The 26,626-nt window shown below is 30.2% G+C and overlaps 1 protein-coding gene across 2 annotated transcripts in view; it reads left to right on the top strand.

Moving 5' to 3' along the window:
* Positions 1–603: 603 nt before the first annotated feature.
* Positions 604–26,626, top strand: part of fidipidine (coiled-coil domain-containing protein 93) — an 81,033-nt gene continuing 55,010 nt past the window's right edge. The window contains exons 1-10 of one of the 2 annotated variants that reach the window (XM_085812195.1): positions 604–753; positions 4,926–5,039; positions 7,448–7,542; positions 12,641–12,752; positions 15,124–15,222; positions 15,328–15,384; positions 22,690–22,787; positions 23,001–23,034; positions 25,063–25,119; positions 25,340–25,390. In XM_085812195.1, the coding sequence (XP_085668321.1) occupies positions 655–753; positions 4,926–5,039; positions 7,448–7,542; positions 12,641–12,752; positions 15,124–15,222; positions 15,328–15,384; positions 22,690–22,787; positions 23,001–23,034; positions 25,063–25,119; positions 25,340–25,390 (816 nt within the window). In that variant the 5' untranslated portion in view covers positions 604–654. The remainder of the gene's footprint in view (positions 754–4,925; positions 5,040–7,447; positions 7,543–12,640; positions 12,753–15,123; positions 15,223–15,327; positions 15,385–22,689; positions 22,788–23,000; positions 23,035–25,062; positions 25,120–25,339; positions 25,391–26,626) is intronic. The other variant, XM_085812196.1, reaches the window with a different exon arrangement.

The raw sequence follows: 26,626 nt of genomic DNA, 5'->3' as shown, positions 1-26,626 counted from the left end.
GCGGTAAAGTCGCTGAACACTGGTAGTTCGGTCCGAGGTTCGAATCCCGCGAACGGGCTGGCTGCATTGGCGTTTTCGTGGTTTTCCCCCATGTGTAACGTGTATACGAGCCAGTTTCCCTTAGAAAGTCCTCCACGAAGGCATCCCTCCCCGTAGGCAGATAGCTCTCGAGGCTCTGCCATAATCACACACACACACACACACACGAAAATTACTTGCAACTTACATAAGTGATTTTCAGTGGTGGAAACAGAATTCTGAAGAAGCTTTTTCTGAAACCATGACGTCATCCTTATGAAAAATGCATTTTTCTTCAGATGACTATATTTAGAAGTGACTGATTTCAGCCCTCAGAAGTGAAAAAAACTTACTAAGAACGCCCAACACTGACTCTATGGGTGGTAGAGTCAATGTTATTTTGAAAAAAACTTCTATTTCGAAAAGCCGAAAAACCTCCTGCTCTCAACTCCATGAACAAATTAGATTGCCGTTTTTGCATCAAAAACTAAAATCTTTAGTTATGCACAATTTTTTGCTTTTTTTCCATATTTCTTATTTTTATTTTAGTTTTCGCGGTAGAGGTTTTAAAGTTTTTTTTTTTTTTTGTTAAATTATCTTCCGCTTACCATCTGGCAATGTTGTCATAATGAAATAATGGCAGCTTCCGTCGTGGGCGTGATTCGTTCAAAAAACAATCCGCCGAAATTACCGCCTTTGCCCGATTTTGAAAGCTTTAACAATAAATCTATGAACGTAAGCCCTCTTTTGTTTGAATATGTTTAGTTTCACCATAATAAAAGTCTATATACAGTGATAGTAGCTTATTTTGATTTAAAATGCTCATCTTAAATTCTAATTTTTCTTTCATTTGCTTATAAAAACCTTCAAAATTTGCTATGGGATCCAGGTATCTTAAAAAGTATCATTGTCTCATTCATTTACCAATTAAAGAGTTAATAATTCATATTATAGTGTTAGGTTTTCGGTGTTATAAGTATATTTTGGAAGCGTCTAGATTTGAGAAACTTGTCAATTATTCTATTTTCTTCTCATTTTCTGATTAACGAAATTATTGTGTTAAGAAAGTAAGTTTGCCTTATATCTGAAGGAAACTCAAGTTTTTCTAGACTCTAAATTGGTTTGAAAAATAATTTGACGTTTGATTTCTCATTATTGACGTTTAAGTTTCATCCTTACTTTTCTAATACTTATAAGAATTTGACAGAATTATGTTAGTTTAGTAAGCATTTTTATAGTGCTGTTTGTCAAGGGGAAGCTGATTCTGAACATGGCAGCAACAAATAATTGCTTCAAATTTCAAAGAATGCATTACAAATTAATATGGGTATAGAATTTCTCAATACATATGTACTTTTAAAACTTTTTTAAAAGGTCAATAAAAATGCACATTTAAGAAACGTAATTGTACAATAAATAAAATTGTACATTTAGAAATGCAAGTTTATTTTACTTCTTGGTCATTGATTGTAATCATAATGGTGGCAGTTTTTTTATTTTTTATACTGAATTGTAAATTACTTCTTTAAATGTCTAATAGACCTTATAATTCTTTATTCTCTTTAACTCTATATACAAGTCCATTTACATGCATTTAGAGGCTTTTAATAATTCATAATTGCATGTTCAAGTTTGCTTGCATCAGATATGTAGTCTTCAAAATATTGTCATAATGTTTCACAGCTTCTAAATTTTAAAAAATCTACTCTTCACTTCAGGTGTCATCCACCAGAACATTTTTGGGAAGTTGATTAGAAGTTAGTTTAGAAATGGGTGTTAGTCAGGAATAGGGTTCTATATCTAGTTCAATAAGATCAGTTCTAATTCATGTCACATCAATTTCAGATGCTAATCTATAGGAAGAAGAATGCAATGAAATATTAACTATAAACCAGTAGTGTAAAAGCTTCAAATTTTATACATCTTTTAGACACATTTATAAATACACCTTTTGATCAGCTTTTATATTGATGAAATAAGTATATTTCATGTGATGTATCAGATGTAAATTTTATGTGGAGTATATGTACTCTTATTACGTATATTTGATTTTTTTTTTTAAAGTACAGTGGTACCTCGGTATATGTCATTAAACTGGTCCAGGTCCTTGGATGTATACTAAGAAACAAAGGAAAAAGAATGGTAAAAATATATTTACGTGTGCCCTTGCTGATAATTGGCAGTACGTGGGCAATGAGTTTGTGCATACACAAATTCAAAATAACAAGTCAAAGAATTGCACAAGCTTGGTATCCATATACATATCAACCTGTTTTCACTTAAAACAAAATTCAGAGAATTGCACAAACTAGGCATTGTGCACTCCCTTGAATTTGTTCATGTACACATTGATGTATTTTCACTTAAAAAGTCAAAAGAGCAGCCAACAAAAAATATATAATCTCAGTAAACTACATTTTAAGTTAAGTTAACAATGAAATAACATAAAGACGGAAATTCATCTTAACACTACATAAAGGAAATATCCACTTACGTTATTTACAGATTTCCCTGTCTTCAGTCAAACAAAACTCCTTAACAGCATCCAAAAACTTCCTAAAATTGTCTGAACTAGAATCTATGTACTGGTCTCACCACATAAATTCACAAAAATAAGAGTAAAAAATTTTCTCTTTAGTGATGATATCCTCTGACGTTCAACCATACACATTTCCTTCTTACAAACAGGATACTTATAATAGCAACTAAGTAAACCTTCATATACACACCAGCCAATTAATGCGCTTTTTTCCCTTTCATTCGAAAACGCACAGAAACTTCAAGTTAATCTTATAACATTCAGCCATTTTACCGTGTAAACCACAAAATAACAATATACCCAAATCCATCCTATGATTCAAATTCACCGCAATCTTGCAACCAATTATGTGACAATAGGATTTCCATAGCATTCCATCAACAACTTGGCGGTAAATGAAATAACTCCGATAATCCAAGGAACACCCTTCAATGTACTCTAATCAAAATAATTAATCCATTCTATAGCAAAAGATTGTATTGTTATTATTGAAATACTTTATTCTAAAATACAAATGCAAATGAAATATGTACCCTATATAAATGAAATACTGTACATAAGCATTTTTCTGTTTCCGAGATCAAAAGCATTTTCTCAATGTATTTTAATGTCTCTTATTTGTTTGTAATATTCTTATTTGTTTGTAATAATTTAATGTCTCTTATTTGTTTGTCTCTTAATGTTTGGTAATCGAATTTACCCCCTTTGCAATATTAGTCAATTTAATCATGTCTCTGTTTTTCACAACTATAGATACGGTCATTCTCAGCATACAGTATGCAATAGCCAACTCTAGGATACTCTGGCCATCTTTGTGCTTTCTAATGATATCCTTTTCATCTCCACGGGGATCCTAACAATATTCTTTGTTGTTTGACTCTCCTCATTAACTTCATTAAAACTCATTAACATATTTATAAAAATTATATATAAAAAAAATCATGTTAAAATTCATACTTGCAGTGTGGGTTGTTTACTGAATAATAACAATAGGCAAACTGATGCTTATGGGCAATCATAACATTGTCTCGAAAGTGCATGTATTTGTGACTCATCACATGCAAAAAGGAGGTTGGATATACGATTAATCTTTGGATTATGGTAACTTGGCGGTTTTTTGGCAAAAATTTGACGACAAACCCTGCTACAGCAACCTGCTAGTTTTTGTTTGGACGCCATTTTGTTTTCACAAAGTAAAGGCTTTTTTTTTTTACTCAACATTTTTTTCCAACAGTCTGCTAGCCGAATTACGCTTATGTTAGAACTTTTATGGAACAAAAGTGCTTAATCATGACGAAGATTAGGTGCGAAATTGGGAGAAAGTGCAGAATCGCAAACTGCTTGCCGCGTTTTTAAGAATTGCACATACACGGTATCCATGTATATGTCGACCTATTTTCACTTAAAGAAACATCCCAGAATTGCACAAAAACGGCATTGCGCACACTCTTGACTTTATCCATGTACACTGCTAAAGTCCTAGCTAGTAACCTTTATCGCCTTACCAAAATGTCGCTAAACTACCTGTTACCATATTACCATATTCCAAAGATTAGCCGGATATATTTTAGAGTGAACATATTTGAAGATGCTACTGTGTAACTATTGCAGTACATATCCTATCTCTTAGTACTTTTCATTGCTTAGCCTGTTGATAACTTTTGAGTGGTAAAAATGTATTTCAGGATATTTGTATTTTTTGGTGAAAATTGGCAATGTTTTGGCTCCATTCCTGTTTACGTCCAACACTCTCTCCAGTAAAATAGTGTTCAAAACATAATTAAAACAAAAATATATTCTCAATAAACTACATTTTTAAACAATGAGATGAATGAAGCCACTTAAATTTTCAATTACACACCAGTCGATCAATGTTTTCTTTCCCATTCATTCCAAACTGTACAGAAACTTCACAATCACAATACTACCAGCAGGAATTTTACATTGTAAAGCACAAAATAAGCAACATACTTCCTAACTAGCATCCAATGCATAAATAAGCCCTTACGAGTATTTTCCCAACCGTCAAAATCACCACAATCATGCATTACAGCCAGTCATGTCATAATAGGGTTTTCATAACATTCAACATAAATTACTCAGGTTACCATAAATGAAACAACAACTTAGGAATAATCCAAGAGATACCCTAAAACGTAGACTAACTCTTTTGAATGTATTCAATATTTTCCTATGCCGTTTTGAATATTTTTAAATACAAATGAAAAATTTAAATATGTAAGTCATTTATATGCAATTTAGCACTGGTACTTCCTCATTATTCTGTAAATAATTAAAAGTTAATTACTAGAACTACAACTTTTATAACCCCTTAATCTAATTGAAGTTGTTGCATTTTACTTTTTAGGTGGAAGTACGAGAAGATGAAGAACAAGAAAGAAAATTACAGGAAATTATAGAACTCCTGTTAGCAGCAGGCTATTTTCGAGCAAGAATTAAGGGACTTTCACCTTTTGATAAAGTAATTTTTAAAATATTTCATTTAGAAATTTCTTAAAATATTTATTGTTATTTAGCATAAAGTACAGTATAAAGAATATTTTTGCTCAGTATTAAAAATTTCAGTTTCTTATATAGTTTATAGAGTAATACAAAATAGCAACAAATTAACATGAGGCTGAAAAATGTATATTTTCGGTTTCTTTAAGTAATATTTTATTGTAACTCTTATTGAGAAGAATACTTTATTTACATATGCATTTCTCATTCTCATAAAAAGAAATATTAAAATAGGCTAAAAATTAGAATTAAAAAAAAAATTCAAACCCACCCTGCGCTATAGCTGCAGGATTGAAGCAGAATAAACTTAATTAATTAAATTAAGTATATAATAAGTATCTAAATAATTAGTAAAATGGAATATCTTAAGTATCTAAATTAATTACTAAATTAGAATAAAAGCAAGGCATTTCCTCTATAATATAATAATTGCAACCATGTATAAGAGGTTTAACACAGCATCAAAAGTAATCCAATTAAAAAAAGAATTCACATTAGAACAAACTCAAAAAATAAGGGAAAATATGCAAAATTATACAAATAACTCCTTTATTCAAACTCCAATTCAGAACTTATCAGAGGAAAAGGAATTAAAGCTTCAGGAAAGTTGATTAATATGTTTCGTTCTCCTGGTCCATTTGAGATCAAAAACCATAAAAAGATTTCATCAAATTTTTATTAAAGACTTTAAAATTCATATAAAACCGAAAAACTCGAATCTCAAGTGTACCAGAATTTTCCCTATGCATTTTCGAAACACTTAGAAAAAAGAACAGAATGTTACACAGTGCCAAGATGACAATTAAAATGCCATAGAACTTTACATTACATTGAAATTTGAAAAAAAAAAAAAAAAAAAAAAAAAGGTCTTAAACCAGTACAGTCAAAAGTTATTAATCCGGACTCATCGGGACTTCGACGATTCCGGATTATCGATTTCTCCAGATTATAGATCATCAGTTTAAATCTGGTAAGATGGCATATTATAAGGCAAATAAAATAAAAACATCTGCCCTGAAGATAAGGATAGTGCTGACAGATTAACTTCCAATTCATTGCGCGCCGCGGCGTCCCCCCCCCCATTTTCCAAATTCTTAAATGTCACTGCGTAATTTACTGAGAGGTGAGCGAAGCCATTTAAATCTTCATTTGCACACCAGTCAATCAATGTTTTCTTTCCTATTTGTTCCAAATCATTCAGAAACTTCAGGTTAGTGTTATCACCAGCAGCCTTTTTATGGAGTAAAGCATAAAGCAAGCAACATACTTCTTAAGTGAAATCCATTGCAGAAAAAAGCCCTGAGAAATATTCTCTCAATGATCAAATTCAGCACCACGATCATACATTACAACTAATCACGTTGTGATAGAGTTTCCAAAACATGCGCCGTAAAATACTCAGGTTACGACAGAGTGGGCCAAATAAGACCTACTAATGTCAAACACATTTAACTCTTAAAATAATCATTTATTTTGATTAATTTTTTTATACATTAAATATATTTTATGGAAATTATGTATGAAATATGACATCAGACAAATGTCCACCATTTTTCTCTATACAGAGATTGGCTCTTTTTAAGGTTTTTTCCCTTACACCATGTAATGTTTTTCGTTGAAGACTCAGTATTTCGTTTTGAATATTCTGCTTCAGCTGTCAAGTAGTCTCTGCTTTGTCTTTTAAATATCCCCATAAAAAAAAGGATTGTGCTCCATTGGCCTAAAAAAGTTTTCATTAATTGTTTCTGGTATTCTCTCCTCATTCTCGAAGAAATATGGGCAAATAACTTTATTGGCCATAATAACGCACCAAACAGTACACTTGAATTAAAATATTGCCAATATTTACGCTGCATCATAACAATTGATCGTTGACAAGAATAGAAAAACTTGATAATTTTAATGCGTTTTTTACTGTATGGTTCCATAATAAATTTCCAAGAATTCATTTATAACCTACAAAAAGAAAAAAATAATTATATTAAAAAAAGTTATTTGTGTTAAACATTGATAGGTCTTATTTGTCCCACACTGTATAACTGAAATAAAACTTGGTGATAAATCTAACAACAGCTTGGAGATAATCCAAGGGGTACCCTAAGATATAGACTATCCCAGTTTCTATGCTGATAAACTTACATATATACAGTTTCTTAATAGTTACAGTTTTAGGTATATAAAATAGTGCAGCTAAGTAACCAGAAAGTAAATAGCAGTTCAAATATCAGTTACAGTTAATTACCACAAAGCTAGAGATACCATAAAGATTACCATTAAGCCACACTTCTAAACAGACCAATAATTTAATGTTCATGTCAGTGCATCAGTGCAAAACAATAATAATATTCTGAATTTATATCAAATTTTTAGGTTGTTGGTGGTATGACATGGTGTATAGAAGTTTGCAATTTTGATATCGATGTGGATCTTCTTTTTCAAGAAAATCTTACCATTGGACAAAAAATGTATGTTTACAAAATTTTCTTATGAAATACTTTTTTATTTTGCATGCATAATAATTTTTTAAAATTCTTCTTTATTATAACAAAAGCATTTGTCAAATGAGGTTATAACTTAACAAAATTTGTGATCTTGAATTCCTAATTGTAATTATATTGCTGTGAAGAATAGAGTAATGTAATGTTTGAAATATTTTATTTTGTAAATGAGTCACAGAAATGTGAACTAATTTGTAAATAAATTTTATCTGTTGAACTTTATTTAAAAATAAAATAAATTTTAAATATAGTCAGGATTTCTCCTTTCATATCTGAGAAAAATAGTTGATATACATTTCGCAGTGTTTGGGAAATATAGTTGTGTAGGATATTATTTGAATCATTATGTATGTTCTTTTGATCTCCTGCTATCAATAATATGCACAGGAAGTAAGAGTTCTTGTATAATTTCAAATATCAGTATGCATTTGCACACAAGCAGCTTGCACACGAGTATAGCTGTATATGATTTTACTTCCTTGTATGAAGTAAAGGATATATTGTAATTGCGAAAAATTTTGGGTATCTCATTTCAAAGAAAATACCTATTTTGACTGTTCTCGAATCCATTTCAACACCTTTTTTGCTGGACATCTGTATGTAGAACAGAATAAAGGACTTTTTTTCCAAATGGTTTCAGTAGGGTTGTTTTCACAACATCTTCACACATATGTATGTATCTCATATAACTGAAAAATGATTGGCCATGGAACATTGAAATTTTGTATATGGAACTGCTATATCATGTAGTTGTGCACCTCTTTTTTTTTTTTTTTTTTTAATTGCAATCAGCCACATCATATGTATATATACACCCACCCTCTTACCCGGCTCGGTGAGCTCTGTTTTTTAATCTTATATATTGGTAAATTGGGCTTTTTTTTTTTTTTGCTTTAAAAGTGATTGAATTATGTTGTTTTTGTCGTCTGATTAAGAATTTTATGTCTTTAGTTAATCTGCATGCAGTAGCTATAGATCTATCAACAGTTTAAAAGTGTAAGTTTTGATAGGCCTAACGAGGCAGCTATTTAGTTACATTTGTAAGCTATTAGTAGTATAGTGAATTAAGTCGGTTGGTGCACCAACTTTAGCATCTTTTTACACAGTGATTTTAAAGTTTTGTGCACTGAAATTTTTACCTTTCTGCCTGTTAGGCGAATTGCATGTTTTCTCATAGAAACTCTTTAATTTTAATAGAAAAAATAATAATAATAATAATAATAAATAAATAAACTGTATTTGGTATTTTAGGATTTTCTGTATTTTACAGTTTTTAACAAAAATGTTTTGACATTTGTGCCTTGACACAAAGTGTGAAATATATCTCTAATTAAATTCTAGAAAGAAAGTTTAAACAAAGTGCATTAAAAATTATTATAATTTAATAAGTCATACAAGAAAGTCGTGGTGTCCGCAGATTTTTTTAAAATTCCGTCAGTGGGATGTAGTTAATTCTTTCAGATAGTTTGTGAAATGTATGATCAGTTTTTGTAGGTTAAAAAATAAATCTCTTAAACATACTGAAAATCTCACAACCATGTGTTTCAAATTTTAATATATTTCTGCTGGGTGTAGCAATGCCATATGTGCTGTACTGCTTGTAACTGTGCTAAAGAAGTCTGTGAATCATCTCTGCTGAAGTGCAGACATTCCTGCTTGCAGATATTGCAAGCAGGAATGTTAAAGCTCTATAGGATGAGGAATGGCTGATGAATATAGTTTTAAAAGTCACATCCTGAGAAAAAACAACTTCTTTATGAGAACTTTGGAATAAGTGCTTGAACCAATCTATCATGTCTATATCAGAGTGGTAGCTAAACCCTTGATCTCTCCATATAACTGTGTCCTTTAATGCTTAGGAAGATCATTACTGAAGTGTAGTCAAATTAATGTATTCTGTCGTTAGAAAGCCAAAGTGGTACTCGAATCAGAATCTATTACTGCACTCTTATGTCTGAGTGAGAAACTAATTTGGTTGATCTTTACATTATGGTAACTTGGCGATTTTTTGGCGAAAATTTGGCGACTAACTCTCTTACAGCAACCCTCTATTTTTTTTTCCCCGCCGCCATTTTGTCTTCACGAAGTAAAGACATGTTTCTTTTCTTTTTATCTCCTGAACACATCTTCCAACAATCTACTAGCCGAATTACACTTATGCTAGAAATTTTATCAAACAAAACTGCTTAATCATGACAAATATTCACTGCAAAATTAGGAAAAACTGCACAATACCATCCTCCTTATGCATTTTTCAAAATAACACATACACATAAACCATGTACACGCCGACTTATTTTTACTTAAAAAAACATGAATTGCACAAAAATGGCATTGCGCACACTCTTCACTATATCCATGTACACTGCTTTTTTCTCATAAATTACAAAAATTTCACGAAAATACATGGCAATTTTCTCAATCTTTAAACCTGGTAAAAAGAACATATATGAAATTACCTGATCGCGAAAAAGTATTTACCCTTTACAAATATGAACATTTCCACATATAAAATAAATAAAATATCCAAAAACTTTTACCTCTAAATCATCTATTACATTATACACGTCACCAACGAATTCATACCGCAAACATTACAAATACTTAGTATCAAATATTTAAATTATTTCCATGCACGTTTATTTCAACTTAAACGTATACCAAATTCCTACAAGCATAAAATTCACAAAATAACTATCATTTCTTTAAAATATCACTAAACCATGTACACGTCGACTTATTTTTACTTAAAAAAACATCCCAGAATTGCACAAAAATGGCGTTGCGCACACTCTTCACTATATCCATGTACACTGCTTTTTTCTCATAAATTAAAAAAATTTCACGAAAATACATGACAATTTTCTCAATCTTTAAACCCGGTAAAAAGAACATATATGAAATTATATGATCGCGAAAAAGTATTTACCCTTTACAAATATCACCATTTCCACATATAAAATAAATAGAATATCCAAAAACTTTTACCTCTAAATCATCTATTACATTATACACGTCACCAACGAATTCATACCGCAAGCATTACAAATACTTAGTATCAAATATTTAAATTATTTCCATGCACGTTTATTTCAACTTAAACGTATACCAAATTCCTACAAGCATAAAATTCACAAAATAACTATCATTTCTTTAAAATATCACTAAACCATGTACACGTCGACTTATTTTTACTTAAAAAAACATCCCAGAATTGCACAAAAATGGCGTTGCGCACACTCTTCACTATATCCATGTAGACTGCTTTTTTCTCATAAATTAAAAAAATTTCACGAAAATACATGACAATTTTCTCAATCTTTAAACCCGGTAAAAAGAACATATATGAAATTATATGATCGCGAAAAAGTATTTACCCTTTACAAATATCACCATTTCCACATATAAAATAAATAGAATATCCAAAAACTTTTACCTCTAAATCATCTATTACATTATACACGTCACCAACGAATTCATACCGCAAGCATTACAAATACTTATTATCAAATATTTAAATTATTTCCATGCACGTTTATTTCAACTTAAACGTATACCAAATTCCTACAAACATAAAATTCACAAAATAACTATCATTTCATTAAAATATAATTAAATTCAAAAACACTACTTAAAATATAAATGAGCACATACATTAAATTAATAAAAATTACCTTACAATCCTAATTACTTTAAACTAAATCATTGCTAATAACAATTTTCCCAATAATACCAAATTCCTTTCCACCTTACATTTACAACAATGCACAAAAATAATATCCTCAAATAATTAAAAATACTAACTTACCTAATCTTCTTCAGAATCTTGATTACGTGGCGGATACACTTTTCTTCCTTCTGTTTCAGAATCTTTAAAATCATACTTATCTTTCAAAGCAAGATACCAGGTAAAATAAATAACATAATAAAACATCTTTATTTCTCTCTCGCACAACCTTAAAAAACATTTGTTACTATCCTTTTCAATACCACTAAATACCCATTTCGAATTCACTTTAGTTACGGCCATGGGATCCAAAAATTCACAAACCTTATTTCACACAACACAGAATAAAGCCAAATACAAAATTGCCAGATTTTTTCCCGATTAAAGAACAGTAATTCGTGATTAATATCATATGACATATCCCATGATCTCTCATTTCCCTCACACAAAATAATGCGTAATCAGAACTGAATACTACTCACATTCTTAACAAAGTCTAACTAACCTAATCTTCTTCCGAATCTTCCTTACATGGTGTATACACTTTTATTATGGATTTAATAAAGTTACTGAACGATTTTTTTTTTTTTCCGAATTTGATAAAAGAAAAATTCTCTTTATCACATCTACAATTCACTTTAGACAGCGCCATACAATCCCAAAATTATTCAACCCTACTTCACACAACACACAATGAAGCTTAATACAAAATAATATACATCCACAGATACTTGTCCAAATTCCCCCCTTTTCCGATTAAAGAAATGTAATTCGTCCATTAATATCACATGACATATCCCATGATCTCTCATTACCCCCACACAAAATAATGGGTAATTGGAACTGAGTACTGCTCACATTATTACCAAAGTCCCAGGTAGTAACCTTTATCGCCTCAAAATGTCGCCAAACTACCAGTTACCATATTGTAAAGATCAACCACTAATTTTGACACAGTACACATCTTTAAAAGTTATTAAGTGATAATATTAATAATGAATTTTTATTTTGTTCATAGTTTATGTCATAGCATTTTCTGCCCAATTTATGATTTTCAAGTGCTTGTAAATAATATCATTTCAGTAAATTGTGTGAGTAGTAATCTTACTTAATACTTTGTCCGCATGCACGCACCTAAATTTAAATAAAAAATATCATTTAAACTTTTGCTAATGAATGAAATATTTTAATTTGAGGTCATCAAATTCATTAATTCTTTTTAAAATTGAATCACTGTATTCAAAGGGTAAAATAATTTATACTGCCGTAAACAATTTTGAATTTTTTGACTGTGTATTCAGCAACCCTTTGTACTTATGGTTGCTTTTTATCCGACAGAGCTTTGACAGAAAAAATTGTAGCTGTACTCCCCAAAATGAAGTGCCCACACCGTATCGAGCCACATCAAATTCAGGGATTTGATTTTATCCATATATTTCCTGTGATTCAAGTAATTATTTTTACTTTTCTGATTTAAGTTAATGAAAATTCTACTAAGTTGATTTGTTACTGATATGTATGCCATCTCATTAATTTTTATGCTAATTTCCACATATGTATGAAAGTCATATTTGTTTGTATTTAACTGATATAAATAAACAGGACCAAAAATTTTGAAAATGCTCTGAAATATATTTAAACCATTTTCTTACTATGTTTAAAATATAGTTCATTACACAGTGTATTATGCTGTGGCTGGCCATGAGTGCCAGTATGCCTGTTGCTGCTATTCAGTAAAGAACCTGCGTTTTTTAACTCTGAATTTTCAAGTTTTTTTTTTTTTTTTTTTTTTTGGTGTGTGTGTGTGTGTGTGTGTGTTTTCTCACCTAAATATTTTCTAAATTCGTCAAAAGTTAATTTTAGGAAAATTAAGGAGAAAAGTCAAGCAAAGAAGAAAATTGTTAGGATCAATGTGGCAGTGAAAAAAGAGATTGCTGAAAAGTGTGCTTATCCAGGACTTGGCCATTGCATATCTTATGCCAAGTATGATGGTGTCTACAATTGTAAAAAAACAATGATGAGAGAAATAAATTAGTCTCGTTTGCCATAATGCCTCTAACATCCATATAGGATGGCAAACTTTTTATATAAGCTCTCAGAAACATGCAAATGTTGTGGAGAGCCTATAAATCCAGTGGAAAAACTGACCATGATGCTACCCATTCAGATAGATAGATTCACTACCCTTTAGCGCAGCATAGGGTAGGAATCGTGCTCATGTATTTTATACCCCCCCCGAGTCGAAAATGTCAGAATATAAATCTGAGTCTGTACAATAAGCAACCCTGGAGAGAGTGGAGTATGAAAAGAAAACAAGCCAATTGTGGTATCTGTTTGACGGTCATTTAGTTATTGCTCGCACCAATTTGGTGCCTAAGCAGAGGCTTGCTCGTGGCAACATCTCTGGGCCGAATCAGGTATGTGATGCGGGGTCTTTGAAAAAGTGTCAAGGGCAAAACTTGATTCTATTTCAAGGGAGTGAAATACTGGGGTGACAAAAGAGCTCTTCGGTGGCAAATTCAAGTACTCTTTTGAATATGGGAGTATTGACTGGCTTGATGGACCATCATATAATCCTCCCTCAGCATTTGTTATGCTAATGAGGAGGTGTGACTTTTTGTCGTGATTTGTTTTGAACACATTCGATTGGCGTTGTTGATCATTGCATTGGTGTTCTGTTCAGCTCCATTCGTTTGGCGTAACTAGGTGGGTCATCTGAATACTTGTGCAGTGAAGCACCATGGGTGGCTTGATTGACATAGTTCCTCAGTTTTTCTCCAGGCAGGCGAGTGAAGGAGGTACATGTTGCTATCAAATCTGGTTCACTATTTGGGAGCCGTGAGGTGGAGTCATTGCTCAAGAATTATGCTTGCAGCTGTTATGTTATGCAACAGCTTGTAGCTGTTCTGTACTGGTGTTTAGCGAAGGTTTGCTTGTGGTGACATCTATTGGTCAATTGGAAGTTCTTTGGAAGACACTGGCAAGGTCCTTGGAAGACCATCAAGGACAGAACTTGAATCCATTTTATGGGAGGGAAATACTTCACCTCTTCACAAAAGAGTTCTTCGATGGCGAATTCAAGTAACTCTTTCAAATTCATGAGTGTTTGCTGACTCTGCAGACCACCATAGAATAAAGTAAGCAATGTCATTTCTAACTTTCAAAAAGCACTATTTGGTATCCATTTTAGGCATAGGCAGCGGTGGTCTCAATTGCATACATGTATTTGTGTTCAGTTTGCCCTAAAAATTGTCTTAAGAAGACAGCACAGGACATATTTGAACTGCTGTATTTTATTTTCTTATGGAACTTTTTTTAATTTGACATGCATTTTGTAACCTAATAATCATATATTTTTTTTTAATTTTCAAAATTTGTTTTGTCTCCTGGTAAACTAGAGATACAATATTAGCAAATGATAGATGTCTGAGTGTATTCTTTAGTTTCCTTGCCTAACAAGGTATAAAAGGAAACTGTAGTGTAAGCTGTCAATAATGCAATATAAATTCTCCATACAATTTATAATAATTTTAGTTATATTTCTGTTATTACAAAATTATTTAAGTGTAAATAATAGAATTATAGTGTATTAAAATTATAATTATATTCAATTTTTATAGTAATACTTTTATGGAATTTGCCATTTACTTTTTTAATTCTTGTTAAATTTAAGTGAATACTTTCAAATCAAATTATCCATTAATTAATGTTCAATTTTAATTATTTTTTGAGGAATGATTTAATTTGACTTTACAAATAGTGATTGTGTTGAAGGTTTTTGAACATATTCGGTAATTTATTGTCATTAATTTATTTTGTAGTGGCTTGTAAAAAGAGCAATAGAAACTAGAGAGGAAATGAATGATTATATTAGAGCTTTTTCTGTTTCCCAGTTTCATAAAAGTTATGAAATGCCTGAGGTAAAATTATTTTTCTGGCATCATATGACTTCAGTTTTCCATTGTCTTTTATACTGATTATTTTCTTATGCTGTATTTATTAATGTCTTTTTTTTTTACATGCAGGATCTTGCTTTAAGGTTAACGAAAGAGAAAATGATTGTCGCTTACAAGGAAATTAAGGTTAGCCATATTAGATTTATGTACATTAAACATTTGTAATTTATTTTATTAATCATATGGGTCAGATAGTCAATAGCATTTTTCTAAATATTCATATATATGTTTAAGAAAGCTTTCATCGTATGTCAATTTTGTCTCTCAAGAAACGGAGTTGTAAAATCTCTGAATACTAGTAATTTGACTAGGGTTCAAGTCCCACAAATGGACTTGTGTATGTTGGAGTTTTCAAGATATTTAGGTGTGTAATATGAATATGAACCAGTTTCTCTTTAACCGTTCTCCACAAAGGTATCCCTTCTCTTAGGCAGATAATATTTGCATGCTTTGGTGGAATTCAAATAACCAATCCAGTCATATGTAAATTTTGTCTGAGTTTTATCATTTTGCTTAAAATAAATTTAGATTATACTTTCCTTGAAATTTGTTTTTTGAAAAATTTATGAAACTTCATAACTTTCTGCCAGCTCAGTGATATGTCCGGCGTTTTTTAAGCCATGTACCTCGTGTATAAAAACATGATTTTGACTGACTCTCTGGGGGTCAATGAAATTCTCAAGGGGGCTCAGTGATGATTAAGGAGTCAGTTAGAGATTGATAGGCAAATAATGTACCAGCAATTGATCAACATAATCAAGATTTTACTGGTTAAAACAAAAAAAAAAAAAAAAAAGTAATTGTTTATTAAAATAAAGCTATAGCATATAGAAAGGAAGAAATCATATAAAATAAATGTAAGGAAGAAATACATAAGAAGTATGTAATTTTTTTAAAAAAATTATATTATTTTTTTTAAATACATAAATTATTTTTATAGTAAGTGTAATATGTAAAAATAAAGCACAAGAACAGAAGAAAACATACCAAAAAAACCTTATTATTATTATTATCCACTAACGGAATTGGAAAAAAAACTGTTTTACTGAACCAACCTTATTGGCTTTTCCTTCTTCTTATCTTACAGAAGCAACATTAGTCAAGTCAGTAGTGTACTACATAAAACACGAAGCAGGTTGAATATTTTTAAATGAGGTGATTTAAGAACTGAATTAAGAAATTCTATGCTAAATATTTAAAAAAATTGCATCAATAAATTAAACGCAGTCATCGCATTGATTGAAATCACACTTTTGTGCATTTATACATATTTTTAATCTAATTTTTATCTTTTAAGTTATTTTATGTGCAATTATTTGTGTTATAAATGTTGTATGCTGTGTCCTATAGAGAAAAATATAAGGGGGTTTGATTGAAGAAAGCCATTCTTTTAAAATGGTTCGATACTAGGAGGTAGGGAATTCCTGGTCTAGAAGGTTTTTATTAATATATATTGAAGATTTTTTGTACAATCTATTAAAAATTATTTTAAATTGAATATCCAAAATATATTTAGTAGCATGGCAGCAAACACTCCTTTTTGAGAGAAAAAAAAAATCGTATCTATTTCTGTGTATAATTTGAGCATTTTTGGAACTTTTTCTAAAGCTGAATTATAGAGGTTGGCATGTTTGTAGATCCGCTATTCTTGCAAAAAATGTAGGCACTTTTTTTGTTAGCTGGGCATGAATGATAAATTGCTGAACATGGCACTTTTTGATTTCTTTAATCTATATTTCTTTATGAAAAACGTTTTAAATGCAATAAGATGTTATATTTTCAAAATTATTTATAAATGTTGGTTTGTTGCATGTTCTCAAAATGAAAAGTATGATGTTGCTGAAATTTTGTGTCGTGCTCTCTCCTCTCTCAAGTTTGTTTTTCATTCACAGAGAAACATACTGTTAGAATTTTCAGCAAAAATTATCAACTGTAATTTGAAATTTGTCATATAAGAATATCTCTTCCTGTTAATCTTCCAGATAAAAAGGAAAATGGCACAGAAAATAAGACTAGCACAGATATTACAGTTCATATATAAAATCATATACAAGACAGCAAATGAAAGAAATAAACATGGTTGCTTCAGATAGGGTTACCAGAGTTAAAACTATCATTGTTGGTGTCACATTTTACTGTACAGCGATTTTATTAGATTTAAACCTGGTTGGCAAAATTTTCATCCTCATGGCAAAATGTTTTAAACGCCACAGGAATTTTTTTTTTTTTTTTTTTTTTTTTTTCAATATGGATTTTGAATTTTGTGCAAATTTTTTAAGAAAAAACACATAGTCTGCTTACACACTGATCAGCTTATATTCAGAAATATACAGTATATTGATCAATATTTTTATTACAGTCTTCATAATAGCAATATTCATTATTTAAGCTTTTAATATCAGAAAGCTTTTTTCTAAACTGATATTTCATCTTTAGTTACATATGAATATGCATTCATATGTAACTAAAGATGAAATGGCATATTTCATCTTCAGTATGAAAATTTCTGTAAGATTTATGTATGAGCCCTGAATCTAAACTCAAACTTTAAATTTATTGGTCAATTTGTGTCATGTGTGGGTGGGGGGCTTTGTCTTATTTTTTAAAAGAATGAGCATAAACTTTTACTAGCTATATTGGTTCCAACTGTAGGGATTGTAGAACTGTGTAAAAGTTAGATTTTACAATTTTTTTAAAACTGAATTGTTTTAACTTAAAATGACAAAAGCTGAATATTTTTCTTCTTTAAATGATTTTTTTTCATTATTTTATTATTATTGAAAACATATGTCTGTAACCAGTGGTTTTGAAAATAAAGGCCACATAAGGACTTTTGAATGTAGTGTATAATGAAATACTTTTATGCATTATAAATGTGAACTATTTGACTGCAAGATTGTATATTGAAAATCTAAAACATTGGTGTCACATGATTTTATTGATCTCATTTTCAGAAGTTGGTAATTATACCTTTGTATGATACCTTTATTATGACCAGATACCAAACCCACCTCACAATATATAATTATTTATTTTTATTTGATAAAACGGTAGATGTAATTTTGCTCTTTCTGCCATCAAAATGTGAGATTATTTTGGTTAAATGGTCTCTTTTATTCAACCTCACTTTAACTAGCTTTGCATTTAAGTGGCCATATTTTGATCAAGACTCCCCAAATTCAGTTTTTTGTTGCCAATCTGAGAAAAAGTGTGTTGAGACAACTTAAAATTGAGCAATTAATTTTCAGTTAAGGATCTAACAATGTTTATACGTTCTGGATTATGTGCAATTAATTTGCATACTCTTGTGGATGAAAGTAACTGTAAAAAATACTATGACACCATTTGTTTTCTATCACTGCACATGTTTTCCCGCTTGTATTTTTTATTTTATGTCGATGGTTTCTAATACAGTAGACTCTCGTTTATATATTGTATGTAGAACATTGGATAAGCAAAAAATGTTAGATAAGGAGTTGTTAAGTAAAAGCTTATTGAACATCAAATTATATTATAATTTTACATATTATGAGTGTGATAATGATTTTGACAACCAAACAGGAAAAAATAACTGATGAAAAAAAACTTAGTCACAGAATTATCTAAATTTAAATAGAGCACTGACAGTACTTCAAAAGTTCAGTCCTGTGATGAAGTAAAAATAATTTTTTTTATCGTAGTCTGCTTTCTTGACGAGTACCATTTCTTCACTGCCATGTCTTGCACATCACTATGTCAATTTTTATAGCTTCTTTTTGTTGCTTAATATATTTAATTTCAGTTTCTAGAGCCTTGACTTTGTTGTTGTGTGAAGTTCTGTGTTTAACATTTGATGCTTGATCTTCATCTTGAATTTTGTTTTCATCACAATTGGCAAGAGAGACAATTTATTCATCTGTTATTTCGTATTGATCAACTTCCTTCATCCAACTTTTGATTTCTTGCAAAGATTCATTTTCATATCCAGGGAGACAGTGCATTAAATGTAAAATGTTTTCTTCAGTTTTATCTTTTTTTTTGTGTGTGTATGTGTGTGTTTTCATCTTCACATAGCAGTTTCTTCCATGATTTGGCAGCTGCCATAAACCTTATGCCAGCCCAGGCCCATGCAACCCACCAGTGGCGGCTCGTGGTTAAAATTAGTGGGGGTGCTGTTCCAAAAAAAAAAAAAATTTAACCTTTGTTTTAAAATTGTCTAAAAGGAAATAAACATGTATAAAAAGAAAATTTATTTTAAAACTTCATGAAATCTTACAAGAAAAAAATTAAACATTTCTTAATTACTTTAACCAAAATTTTTACAGTTCAATCTTTGTCTATTCATTTAAAAATGAAATCCATTCTTCTTGTTTTAATTTGTGCGAACAGATCAATAATTTTCTCCTTGATCTCTGGATGACAACTGAGGAGATATTTCTTTATTGAAATCAATGCAAGCGCATTTAGTCTTTCCGAATTCCTAGTGCTTCTTAGATAAGTTTTCGTTCTTTTAAATGTTGAAAAGCAGCATTCTGCCTCTCATGTAGTCATGGGAACTCTCAAGAGGATTTTTATCTGTTTCATAATTTCACTAAGAACATCATCTAGATTATTTTCGAAGATAAATTTCAGTAGTTCAATGAATTTGCAGTATTCATGGATATCAGACTTACAATAGAATACTTTTAGCTCAGTTTCAAGCTTTTCTTTGTCAATTATTAAATATGCTTTAGTGGTCAGTAGTATTTCTTCTGTAGAATGTTCATTCCTAAAACTAGCGAAGCATTTCTTGTTTAACAATTTAGCAGCTGCTAAGTGTTTAGTGGAAGAATATTTGTGCATTATATCAATACATAGTATAAAGTCACATATTTCCTTAGCTTCTGCCATCAGTGTCTTTGAAAAATTCTTACAGTACTTTGAGTTTGTTAATTCTAAAATAGCAGTTTTGAAATTTGTTATATATTCGTTAACTTTAAACAACACACTAATTTCTCTGGATTGCATTTAGTTGTATATTATTTCAACATGAGGCTTCTGATAAAAAAGCTCTAACCAAAACTTGAAATTATCATCATATAGGTTTTTTTAAAATTCCTGTTGCTTTTGCAATAGTTTGATCTGCATTTGATGTTGATTGAATTTCAGTAAGGCAATTTTTTTAAGGTTGCAAATTTTCATGAACTCTGTTTATGGTTCGTATGATGAAGTTCCACCTTGTGGAGGAATACCACACGCACAAAGTAAAAAGAAATCACGTTTCCAACAACATGCCAGAATTCCGGCACTGCAAGAGCGACAGTGCTCTTCTCGCTACCCGGTTCGCGTGTTGTTTTCTGTGCGCGCATGCACAGAATAGCCAAACACCACATCGTTGGAACTCTGAAGCGCGCAGTTCCAAACAAAATATTTCATACTTTTTTCACAAAGTAGGGGATGGCAACTGACATTAAGCTTAAGGATTATGTATTGTTAAAGTATAAAGAAAGAATTAAAGACTAAAGGGCACACTATATTAAATATTAAAAATAATAATAAGTGGATATAGGGGTGCTGCAGTTCCACAGTGCTTATTATGAGCCGCCACTGCAACCCACTAAGCAAAATCTCTGACATTGATGCATTTCAATTTTTCAGTCATATTTTCTCCTTCTTTAGTCATTGTGGACAGAAGCTTCCCGCGATAGTTCCTTTTTATCATTTTCAAAATGCCATGATCATAGGTTGGCATGTTGGTTAGAATTGGGAGAAAAGCAGAAACTATGCCTTCATGTTGTGAAGAACTTTTTATTATTATTTGTCCCCTGACCCAAGAGAGGGCACTACCAGCTTTCTCCCTCTTCTCTAGTAGGGGGAAATTTGGACTGGTCCTACACTTTGTTCCTACTGAAGCACGAATTCATCTCTGTCCTGCCTCGTGATGTATTCATAGGTGTACTACAACTTTCATACCTTTTTGCTAAAGTGTTCTTACACCTGTAAAAATGTTTATATTGTGTGACCTACGTCTGATGTTATTTTGTTCCTAATGAACGTGTGTTGAAGTATATATCCTTTCTTGCATTAATAAAAATGGTAATATTACCAAGTATCTTATCGTTTTATCTGCAGCAACAACACATGCCACCAAAATGGCAACCGCAAATGATGACCATAATGTCATCATCTTGAAGTTCCTCTGCATTAGGGTGCATCGGAATATTTTTAAAAATTTAACCACAAAACAACTTTTCTAGGTAAATTATTTTCTTTGAAAGGCTTCTGTGTTGCCATTCCCCAACAATCAAGAGTTGACTGTAGTACTTTTGTTCATTCTAAGTATGCATAAATTGTGTATTAGATGGAAAATATTAGGTATATCAGCTTGCTAAAGTTAACCTTCCAGCACGTGCGTATGCGCAAAAGTTATGACAGATTCAGTTTTTAATGAACATTTTTCGCATATCGAAGCTGAGATGTCTAAAGGACATTTCTATTCCTCTTTTCTACCCTTCCCCACATTATGGAATGTGCCAATAGGAAGTCATTTGACTTTTTTTTTAACTGGGCTTTTGTGCTACGTGGCAGCTTTTTTATAAAAGTTACGGCATGCACGTGGTCATGTTTTAAAATTCGGGAAAAAATTTTTTTCTCAAATATTGTAGTTTTGTGTTATTAATTACCGTGTATTATTTCAATTTGAATATACTTGTATGTAAATTTTATATCAGTTTTCATGGCAAAAAAATATGTGCAGCTAACTGATATTGCTCGGGTTCTTCAAGAATTATCTGATGAAGAAAAGGAAGACAAGGAAACCTTTGGATGGGAGAGAAATGGCGATTTCCATTTCTTATTTTATTTTATTTCTATATTTTAGAAATAAATAAAAACATTAAAGTTAGTTTAAAGTGTGTTTTTTTAACCAGTAAAAGGTAAATTTCCTTCCAGAAGTAAGTAATGCTAAACTTGCTTTTTTTTCCTACCAAGGTGTTTCGCTTTTTTATCGTCTATACTTGTCTTTGAGGAATATTAAAATTAGCTTCGATTTTAAAATATAATTATTAAATAATAAATTAAAAATTTTTTATAATGAAATACATCATCACATTTCCATCTCACTAACATAAGAACTTAAAAATAATTTATTTATATTTGAATGTGATATCATTTGCATTTTGCAATAATAAGATTAATGTTTTATTTCTTAACAAATTTATTATCAATATTCACTCATTTCTATCGTTTTTCGAGCCAAAAATGGTAAAATAACGGATGTCGTAAAAATATGACGTGTGCATGCTCTTGTAAAATTGCCAAGCAGATGGTTAATGAAACTGTAGAGGGGGATTCATTTTTCTCTGTCACTTCTGTTTTAAAATAAAGCTATGTATTTAGAAAAGAGTATCTACGAAAATTTTTAAATGCTGAAAAAAAGATCTGATTAACTCATGTTTAAATCTGTGTTAATAGGATGTTTACCGACCTCAAAGGCTTTTCCGACATCACGCTCCTCATAAATTAAAAGATGAAGAAATTCGAGTTCAAACAACACTGTTAGAATATGGAAAGTAAGAACTTGTTTTTTAACATCTTCTGATGTTATACTATTATTCTTAGTTGATTAAACTTTTTATCCTCAGAGTTTAAGAATTGCTTATCAAAATCTTAAGAGATTTTTTTAGTTTTCATACTTTCTATTTATTTGCATAACAGTTATTTAATACATTAAAAGTCTAATTTTAAAAACTCTTTGAGGATTTCTTATAAACTTTAATTTTCAGGAAATTTGGAAGCACAAAAATTGCTGAAAGCAAAGTAAGTTTTTCTTTTCTGCCTCTTTACTTTTTTCTTTTCTTTCTTTCTTTCTTTTTTTTTTTTTTTTTTTAAATTTAGAAAATATGTATCATTTACTTTTATTATATACATAAACATTCACACATACTTGCTGTACACTTGCTATGAATATGTTAAGTGTTATATCATTTTGATTTGGAATTTTAAATTTACTGCAGTATTATTTTAAATCCATTAACTTGAAAGTAAAGTTTATTATTGGTTCATTCTCATACAATACTATTTTGTAATTTTATCAAGCATTCAATGGGAATTTTAATTTAAAAACAAAATTTTATATAGAAATATGTTTGAATTTTCATTATTTTTCCTAAGAATTTTTATAAAAGTTATAGCATATAATTTTCAGTTTCCTCCTTTATTGAGTTAATTATTTAGATTTGAAACTCAGTGTCTGAGAAGGAGGACATTTGTTTTTGCTTACAAAGCTATAAGTGAATGTGATTCATAAGTTCTCCACAGCAAATTGTTTGTATGTGCTGAGCAGTATTGAAATTATTGCTATTCATTTCTCACTCCTGAAAGAATTGTGTATCCTCAATTTTTTAAAGTGATTTAAATGCTTCTATAATTATGTGAAATTAGCTATATAATTGCTTTCATCAGTAGCTGAGTTAGTAAGACCACCAAACACTAGTAGTTATACATTGAATTTGAACTCTCAGTAGGTATTCTTGCATTTTTCATCATGTATAACAAGGCAGGCCAATTTCAGCTTGAAAATCTTTCATATGAAGGCACATATCTTAGTCTTGGTTATTATTTAATTCTTTAGTAATAAATTTATCTGTTAGGATAACTGCCAGGTCTTCTGGTTTTATTGGGATAATTCATATTCTTTGTTGCATCTGTTGGTCTTTTGATCTGAATTGCTTTAGACATTTGTAGAAATTCAACCAATGTTTTATCAGTTGATATTTATATTTAATTTTATTTTACATTGATATATGATACATTATAAGTTTATCCACGCAACAGTATGTATATCAATCGTTAATTTTATTTTTATCATGCTTAAAAATAATTTATTTAAGCTTTCCTTTCCTATTTCGGATTTTCGAAATACGAAAATGTAAGAAAATTACAAAATGAAATTAACCAAAGAGCATTAAATTTAGAATATATAATTAAGTATTTTGCATTAGAAAATGTTGTAAATAATTCAATAACATGAACCGTGCATTATAAAGTAAATTAAAGTCAATTTAGAATTTTTTTTTTTTTTTTTTAAATGGTAGTGTGCCAAGCCTTCCAATTTTTTTCATCTTTCAAGTTTGGCAGCTATATATTATGAACTCAATATTGTTTTTACTAAATAGCAGCCATATGCTTAATATGCCATAATAGATGTTCTCATGTATTTTGCCATGTGCAATGCACATATTGAAAATTCTTCACAAAGGCCCTTATCAGAAACTGAATGAATTGTCTATTACTAGTTGAATAATTTTCTTGTTAATTAAGTAGTCGTTTGCATGTCTAAAATCTGTTAATTAAAAAATAAAGCAGATTTGTTATGTTAATTTTTATTTATTTAATAAATACGATATGCTTAGAGTATTGGAAATTTGGTTTTAATTATTCCCTCAGTGTTATAATAGTGTCTAATTTTAAGATATTTCTATATTTAGAAGATTTATTTAAGGTATGAGAGCTACTTTATTTATTTCACTCTCAAATTTTTACAAACTGTATTTATTCTTGAGGATTTGTATATATTTGCTTATTTCAACTTATCTTCATTACATAATTTCTGTTTGAATTATTGACACACTGTATATATAACTTATACTGTATAACTTACAAAAGGCAATACTATTTTTCATTTATGTAATGAGACAGAAAAGAAGAAAAACATTTTTGATAAGAAATAATATTTCTATTTAGTTTTCATAATTTCCTTTTTCTTAATCCTTGTTCCTTCTATTTTTTAAGAATATTATTGATTTATTTTATTTATTTACATTAGATTTTATTTTTTGGGTTTAGGAGGAAGATCAGTCTGGTGAAGTTCAAGCAAGTATACAAAAAGCAGCTGAGGAAGAGGTGAAAAATTATGTGATTTTTTTTTTTTTTTTTTTTTTTTTGTTATTTTTTAAAGCTGTGCCTCTCTTTCTCTTTTTTTCTTAATTTCTTGCTTAATGTGTGATTTTATCATTTTTTAACTTTTTAACTGACTCAAGTGTTTCTGTTATCAAATGTAACTCCTTTATGCTGTAAATATTGTGATGATATTTTGTTTTTTTGTTTTTGCATGCTGCTTTAGAATCGGATTCAGAATTTGATGAAAAGCATGTCTATTGCAAATGAGCATGAGGTTAGTATTTAACTAAATTAGTTATGTGATATGCTGATTCTTGCTTTTGCAAACTGTCATTGGCTTTTCTGATGACTCGTAACTCATGCTGTATTGTGCTTTTAATCAGCCAATGCTGGAATATTATTTTTTTACAAAAGAAGCTGGTATATGTGATTATCATAGTATATAAATGATAACATAAATTGTGAGCTTTGTTACATAGATTTCAATGATAACAACATCTGGCCAAAAAATAAGAATTTAAAATCATTCAACAAAATGCTGTTTCGCTTTATCATATGAAATGCAGTAAAAACTCTTTAAGATGATAATCTACAGTTTCAGATGATTTTGCCTTCTGTGGAGGTGGTTACTGTAGACAAGGTTGCCACACTATTGACACACAAGGTTGCCACACTATTCCTGGAATGTTGACACACTCCAGGAAAACTGGAAAATGTCAGAGGATTTAAAAATTGACCAAAAAAGTCACAGAATTTAAATATTTTAGTCAAAATCTGGAAAAGTTGGGGGATTTCATACTGCAATTTTCATGGCAGTGTCACTTTCTTGGCAAATCATGTATTACGTGAACGCCATTTGGACAGCTGGCATAGAGCTAGCACCAATCAGATGGCCTTTTAGAAAGGCAAAGCAAGTTTCCAGTAACTTCGAGAATCCAGAGATTCACATGCACATGTGCAGTGCATGTTGAACAAAAGTAACTTCCCCTCATTCTCATGTAAAATAAAAACTTTTCTTCATTCTTAAATGCCTTATTTGTCATTTTGCTGTTAAAAAATAATAATCAGTCATCTAGGCGAACCATTTAATATATCTATATTTGCCAAAATCCCATTGATTTTTGTAATTCAGTTTTAACTCCATAAGTAATTAACTTTATTTTAATGTTATTCATATCATTTAATGTGTCTTCTTCCTTCTAAATTTATTTAATATTAGTTAATAATACTTTCAGAATTCAAGCAATTTTCTTTGGCATACTTGTGAAACTAATTCTAGCAGTAATATGACATACTATCACGAAATTTAGTACACATATTTTTTACTTATGTATGCTGCTAAATAAATATAAAATACTTGAATTTATTTTAAAATATCATTAAATAGATTTCTTTGGACTTTAGCTGCAAAATGTCTGCAGAAAGACATTTTAAAATACTGATTCGGCAGATTCTAATCTCAATTCTCAGTGGAGAAAACAATTTCTATTATAGTTCTAAAAGTAATGCT

This window comes from Stegodyphus dumicola, chromosome 2 (assembly GCF_044657685.1).
Source record: "Stegodyphus dumicola isolate Sdum_Otavi_A_Nest chromosome 2, ASM4465768v1".
Lineage (NCBI taxonomy): Eukaryota > Metazoa > Arthropoda > Arachnida > Araneae > Eresidae > Stegodyphus > Stegodyphus dumicola.
The sequence above is the reverse complement of the archived record's forward strand: the minus strand, read 5'-3'. Positions and strand labels throughout refer to the sequence as shown.